A 6,880-nucleotide genomic window follows, 5' to 3' on the forward strand; every position below is an offset into this window, starting at 1 on the left:
ATTATATATATATATATATATATATATATATATATATAACCTTTTTTTTAATATATTACGACCCTGACTTTTTATTTAATTAAATTGTTTTTAGAAAATGTCCTGTTGGTTGAGGGAACAGACTTTGTTGCTGGCAGAAGATTACATCAGCTTCTGCAGTGGGATCCAACAGACGCCTCCCAGCGAGTCAGCAGAGGCCATGAGATACCTGGCCAAAGAGATGGAACAGCAGCACAGAACCAAATTCAGATCCCTCTCCCAGGAGTTCCTGGACACCTGCGGATCAGATCCCAGCAAGTGTCTGCAGCGCGTCATGAGGGAACTGGTGGGAGATGGGAAACTGAACTGGGGGAGGGTGGTTTCCATCTTTACTTTCACTGGAGTGCTGGCCAGTGAGCTACTGTCCAGGGGAGAGAATTCCGACTGCTCCCGGAGATTGGCTGAGACCATTGCTGACTACCTTGGAGGGGAAAAACAGGACTGGCTGGTGGAAAACGGAGGCTGGGTAAGCATTAACAGTGTAGACTGGGACAGAGACCTTTATGCTGGTAAACGATGGTTTTAAAACCATTATATTTTTGTTTGTGCAGTAGAGCCTTGACGTGTAGTTAGTAGGAGAACCCTGTGTAATTGTCAAGTTTCAACTTAGGCATTTAGTGAGGTTTTTTTTTTCTAAATCAGTTCTGCTTAAAGTGAAACTGCGTGGGTGCTCAAAGTGCATTGTGTTTGATCTTTCATGTGTGCTCTCAGAAAACCAGCCTGTTTTTGTACAGTGTTCGATACCACAATCTCTTTGAGTCTTTCCTACCTGTATACTTCTATGTGCACATTTTAAACTGTAATTGGAAGGTACTGCAGTGATATGCCGGTCTAGTTTTAGGAGTAGTGCAGCGTATGCCTTGTGGCTGCCCTGTTTTTGTCAATTAGAGAGTGACGCAAGCCAAAGAATCCTGGGAATGCTTGTGGGGAAGCAGAACTGCTCTTTAAAACACTTTTAAACAGGCTCTCAAATGTCTCACCAAGGACTTTTTCTGTGTGGGCGATTAGGCGTCCAGTACTTCAGACTCCCAGGCACTGACCTATGAAAACAATACTTGTTCCAACTCTAAATAACTTCAATAACCCCAGGAGATGTTGTTTATCTATGCAGACTGATATATGCTGTAATTACACAGATGATTCTGAGGAACAAGTTAGTCAACACAGTCAAATGCAAATGATTTACCCTTAACTCCCACAGAAATGCTTCTGTTTAAAAAAAATCATGTCTAATGAATGTACTTTCAATGGCTTAAAAAAAGACCATGCTCTTAAAGTCATGGTGAAAACAAAGTAGTGACAGATCTTTTCTTCCTTATTGTGAAACAGATTACCGAAAAAGAAAAAAAATGGACTTGGATCTATCGATCAGTTGTTGAATGGATGAAGCATGAATGCAAGCTTGCAGTTGATTGTAAGAAAGGGGCAGTGTTTACGTGGAGTTCGAGCTACAACATTTTAATTACGAATTAGGTAAAAAAAATAATAAATAGATAGATAAATAAATAACCATATGCAGGGATGAATTGTTCAAAATCAGAGCAATAACATGGATTTAGAAAATAGACAGGGTGAATTTTCATTTCAAGACAACTTTAAAAGAGTAGTTGAGCTGCAAATCCTCATTTTCACAAACCTGCTGATCTTTTCCATAGAATTATATAGGGACCAAACTATCAAGCTTTAAAACGGCACCATAAAAGTAGTCTATACAACTTTTGCTTGTCATATTTCAAAACCGTAGCCATATAAAGTTAATAATATATAAGAACTAATGGTCACACTTTATGTTAAGGTCCGATTCTTGCTATTAACAAACCATTAACTATGACTTTTGCCTCAATAAACTCATAATTTGCTATTAATAATTAGTAAGGTAGTTGTTAAGTTTAGGTATTGGATAGGATTAGGGATGTAGAAATACGGTCATGTAGAATAAATGTTTTATAAGTACTAATAGCCTAAACAGCCAATATGTTAATAATAGGCATGCTTATAAGCAACTAGTTAATAGTGAGAATTGGTCCTTATATTAAAGTGTTACCGAACTAATAGTGTTTGGCATTAGACGTGCCCTATTTGAATGTGTGTGAATGAGAGCTTTGGGAAAGAGGAAGATTGTTAGTAAATAATGACTAAAATTTCAGTCTGTTCCTCACAGAAAGCTTTTGTATGACTTCAGAAGACTTGGAATATCATGCACACGTCATATGGAGTACATTGTCCACTCTCTTTCACTTTTGTTCTATGGAAAAGAGTACCTACTGCACTTCTTCTTTTGTGTTCCGCGATGGAAAGTCACACAGATTTGGAACGTCATGAGGGCGAGTAAATAATGGCATAAAGGATTAATCAGCCTCGAAACCAATTTCATGTTGGTCTAATCTACTCTTTTTAAACGTCACTAGTGGTGTCATAGTGAAGTCGTAAATCTTGCAACTGCTGGCTTAAGGCAAACGGCAGCTTGTATTTGCATGAATGAAGAGTTTGAGAGGCCTGGACTGGCCCCTTCTGTCTCTCTTCCCTATTTTCTCTTTCTCTTTTATTTGGCAGCTGTTGAAAGCAGAGCCGAAGGCCACTCAGCCATTTAGTCTATTGTGTTTACCATACGGTTGATCTCCATTGCTTCACTCAGAGTTTGTGCAGCATATGATTGTGAGCTACTGCACCTGGACTCACTCTGACCAGTACAGCAGGTGTCTGTCTGAAGACAGCTGCTCTGCCCGACTCCTCAAGCCTTCTGCTGTTTGTTCGGGTCCTCAGGCACAAACATCATTTGCCTGTGCTTTTGCCTTCTGCTTCTGAAACGGTCATATCTACATTTAACCCTTGAAATCAGTTAGCTTCTGAATCCGGCACACTACGGTTTCTAACACTCTAAATGGTGTTGCAGGCTAGATTCGAACCTGCATCTCTCACATGAGCACTAAAACTTAAAGGGGTCATGACATGGATTATTTTTATTACTTTAAATATGTTTCTTGAGGTTCACTTATAATGTTAATAGTGATTTTTTTTTCCTGAAATTATCTCTAAGGAGGCTGCTTCTTTAAGGCTTCTCAGTAAGTGATTGGGCTAACGTCCTTGCATAGGGAAATTATCAACACCTATTTCCAGACAAAGCATTATGAAATTGTTTACTTACAGTTTGCGATGCAGCTGCTGTCAGATCTAATACAGTTAGCTGCTGCTTCTTTCGACAGAAGTTTCTTTGCGAACTCTTACAAAACTATCTGCAGTCAAATGCTCTGAACAAACCTAAAATCCTTTGACGTGATCCAAGATGCCATTTAAAAATAAATTATCCACTTGTTCCTGATGCTGGGATCCTTCTGAAGGCTGTACAGAGAGACAAACAGACAGTTTTAATAGGACACGTTAAAGTGAGCGTTCCTTTACTCTTCCATTTGTCCTGTTGTCGGGAGTAACTACAGTGCATGGAGTAGGCCTATGTCAGGCATCTCTGTACTATACACAGTGTAAACTGCCTCCGTGTTTATAATAAGTTCAATCCAAGAATTGTACAACACGCATTACTGGATAAAACAGTTCTAATTATATGTACTATATTTGTTATTAGATAGAACAGCTTATCAAAAATATTCAGAATTAACTTTGGAATTTATTATTCAATTTGGCCAAAGCAATATATGCGGTCTTGGTATGAAGTATGTGAGTATGGAGCATGTGCATTATTCACTGCTCCACAGCATTAAAATAATGTTAAAGATGTATGTGCCGTTCCGGATGAGTATATAGGCTGTGCTATTATGTAACATCTGCACATTGTTGAGATTTTAGCTTCTTTGGCCAGTGAGGTTCAAAATACTGCTCTAACTGTATCATATGGATGTGGGAAGCGAAATGTGAATCTTATCCTGATCTGTCCTGTCTTTTGCAGGAGGGTTTCTGCACGTTTTTCCACAACGCAAGACAGCTGAACCAAGAGTCCTCGATGAAGACAGCACTGTTTGCAGCAGCAGGAGTGGGTTTAGCTGGTCTAACCTTTCTCTTAGTACGCTGATGATTTTAGGATTTCTCTCTCTCTCTCTTTCACACACAGCACACCTGCTTTCTGTCATATGGCTAAGGTACATTGGGGCCTTCTGAAACCTAAAATGATAAATGCAGTTAGATTTTACAAACATGCATGATGGTTAAGTTTTCTCTTTCTTGGGGGTATTCCAGAAAGCAGGGTTAACTTACTGTCATATAAACCCCAAACTGTGGGTTGATTTAACCCAAATCTTTATTACTTGAGGTTATCAGTTCCAAAAACACATCTGTAAGTTCAGTCATCTCATCATTTAGGTCACCCTCATTTAGGGTATTAACCAAGCGGCAACCTCCCGCTCTCTCTGGTGAAGCCAACAAGGAAGTGACTTAAACTGTAATTCATCAACTGGCCGCTAGAGGCTGGCTGCAAAAGGGAGTCAATCCCATAGACTCCCCATGTTAAAATGCCCAACTTTACAGCAGAGAAAGTGGATCTCGTGGGCCAGATTTGAGGATCCCTGGTCTATGGTATAAACCCCGCATTGTTACAAAAATTGTTCAAAGTGAAAAAAATCACATTAGAATTTTACGACTAGATGCTTAGCAACAGATAACCAGTTGTGTGCCTCATATTCACATGCTTTCACAAAAGCATCACAAAAACGCCGTTTCAGTGTTTGATGGGGAAAATGTCAGTTGGAGTTAAGAAGAGACTGTTTTATTCTTACCTTTATATTCCATTCCATTATATTCCAAAAATATCATTTGGCAATATACTGTATATAGGGATGCTATGCAATGCTAGAGCGTTCATGTTAATAGGTCACATGCTCTGTTCGTTTAGTTAATGACACTGACAGTGCAAATTAACCCAGTGTGTTAACCCAGGGCTCGGGAATGTAGAGGGTGAAACGTCAAAGTATAAATACCCAGGAGTAATTGCTATCGCTACGTACAGAATGAGAATTGTAAAACGTGAAGCAAGATAACCTAGGATACCATTTACTCTAGGTTTAGAATGACCCAGGGTTAACTATTTCAAGTGTGAAAAGCTGTTAGTAGTGTCCCAGTTCGAAGGATGCAGCCCTTGAATTGGGACACATCTTGAGAGACCCAGCTGAGGAATCACTATAGAAACGGAAATGGATGAATATCTCTGAAGTAAACTAACCCTGAAACTCTGAAGCAGGTTATGTTCAGAGCATGTGTTTCTTATGGCTAATAGCATACCCTGAAAGTTACCTCCATTTTTGGAACCGAAAGATGAGGTTATCCGCTTACCTATCCGTAAACTTGCATATGTGGCATAACCTACTTTCTGGAATTCCCCCCAGGTCAACATGTGTTTACATTGGTGAGATCATATGGAGATCATATATGTTTTTTTTTTTCACAGTCCAAAGTACGCACAAAACATACTCAAGTATGCAAAGGCAGACACAAATGCTTGACCAACGCATTGTGCAAGTGGACAGTCTTTCAACACACACACACACACACATATGCGTTGGTCAAGCATTTGTGTCTGCCTTTGCATACTTGAGTATGTTTTGTGCAAACTTTGGACTTTGAAAAAAAAAATCCCCTCTTAAACACAAACAAATCTCTTCCACTGAAGAGAAACTGGATACCATTTCGCTGAAATCATATTTCCAAACATCCAAACATGTTGTGAACCCATCTGCAGCACACAAGCTGACAGAGTCCAATTCTGGTGAGTCTTTAGCGTACCAGCTGCAATCGTACACAAAATGCTCTGAAAGAGAAGCCAGTGCTGGTAGCAGATGTGAGACAGTCTGGAAGAATGCAGCATTCCAGTGGAAAAAGTTATTGCTCCGCTTGTTTGGGAGTCTTAAAAGATTTCTCAGTTAAGTTCATTATCAACTTTGTCTCTGATGCTTCTCCTACAATTCATTCACAATATACAGCCACAAAATAAATGTGGATGTCAGATTATTTGGTCTTTGGAAGAACCAAACATTTGAAAATAAATGTTTGAGTTAATATTGAGATCTATATTCTTTTGAATTGTAGACTTTGATATCTTGGCAAGCCTGTGGAGAGATGAAACCTAGCTTAGATTTTTTTCTGAAAGAGACTCATGTGAGACCTTGTTCTTCAGAAGGAGCATCTGGGAAGCAGGTGACTTACACTTGCTTCCCCATTTGCTCTCCATATGATCTCACCACTTTCTAGGTCAGGGACGACATTATTTCATATAGGGCTGATCAATGAAGGTCAGGAATGTTGAGAGCTCATTGTGTGCAAAAATTTATCTGCCAACAGAGCAACAAACTGACTACAATCATGCAGTGCCATTGTTACAATCAAGATGACATGTTTTCTCTTTCTGCTCTTTTAAACCCAGCTGTGTTGGTTTCCAGTACAACTGACTCAGCAGAGCATTCCAGCGCTTCCATTTACCAAATGCTGACATTACAAAATAGAAATACAGAAACAAATGTTCTCTACTATGAACAGTTAAAGACTGTTTTACCCAAGACAAAGAGTCTAATTTATAAAATGTCGCATAGAAACTGTCCTACATGTGATCTAAAATCATTTCTCATATGTGCGCATTTCCAAATACCTGCAGTACTCTGACCCTGCCACAAGGAAATGTGCGTACACCTGCTCAGAACCTGACGTAGCCCTAAGCACTCCATGTTCAAAAACGTTTTTATAAATCTGAACATTGGCGTGGATTTCAGCATACTCTACAGTAGGGCTGTCAAAATGGCAGAAAAACTAAATTCGAATTTTGTACTTAAATATTATCAAAATTCGAATTATATTCGAATTTAAAATGCATAATTTCAGTTAGGGTGAAGAAAAGCTTTTGGCT

The 6,880-nt window shown here is 39.2% G+C and overlaps 1 protein-coding gene across 1 annotated transcript in view; it reads left to right on the top strand.

Moving 5' to 3' along the window:
* LOC107747612 (anti-apoptotic protein NR13-like) overlaps positions 1-4,125 on the top strand; it is a 10,885-nt gene extending 6,760 nt beyond the window's left edge. The window contains exons 2-3 of the mRNA XM_016562211.1: positions 95-505; positions 3,941-4,125. Of these exons, the coding sequence (XP_016417697.1) occupies positions 95-505; positions 3,941-4,063 (534 nt within the window). The 3' untranslated portion in view covers positions 4,064-4,125. The remainder of the gene's footprint in view (positions 1-94; positions 506-3,940) is intronic.
* The last annotated feature ends 2,755 nt before the right edge of the window (positions 4,126-6,880 follow it).

The sequence above is a fragment of the Sinocyclocheilus rhinocerous genome, unplaced genomic scaffold (genome assembly GCF_001515625.1).
Source record: "Sinocyclocheilus rhinocerous isolate Xijiao unplaced genomic scaffold, SAMN03320098_v1.1 scaffold1430, whole genome shotgun sequence".
Classification (NCBI taxonomy): Eukaryota; Metazoa; Chordata; class Actinopteri; order Cypriniformes; family Cyprinidae; genus Sinocyclocheilus; species Sinocyclocheilus rhinocerous.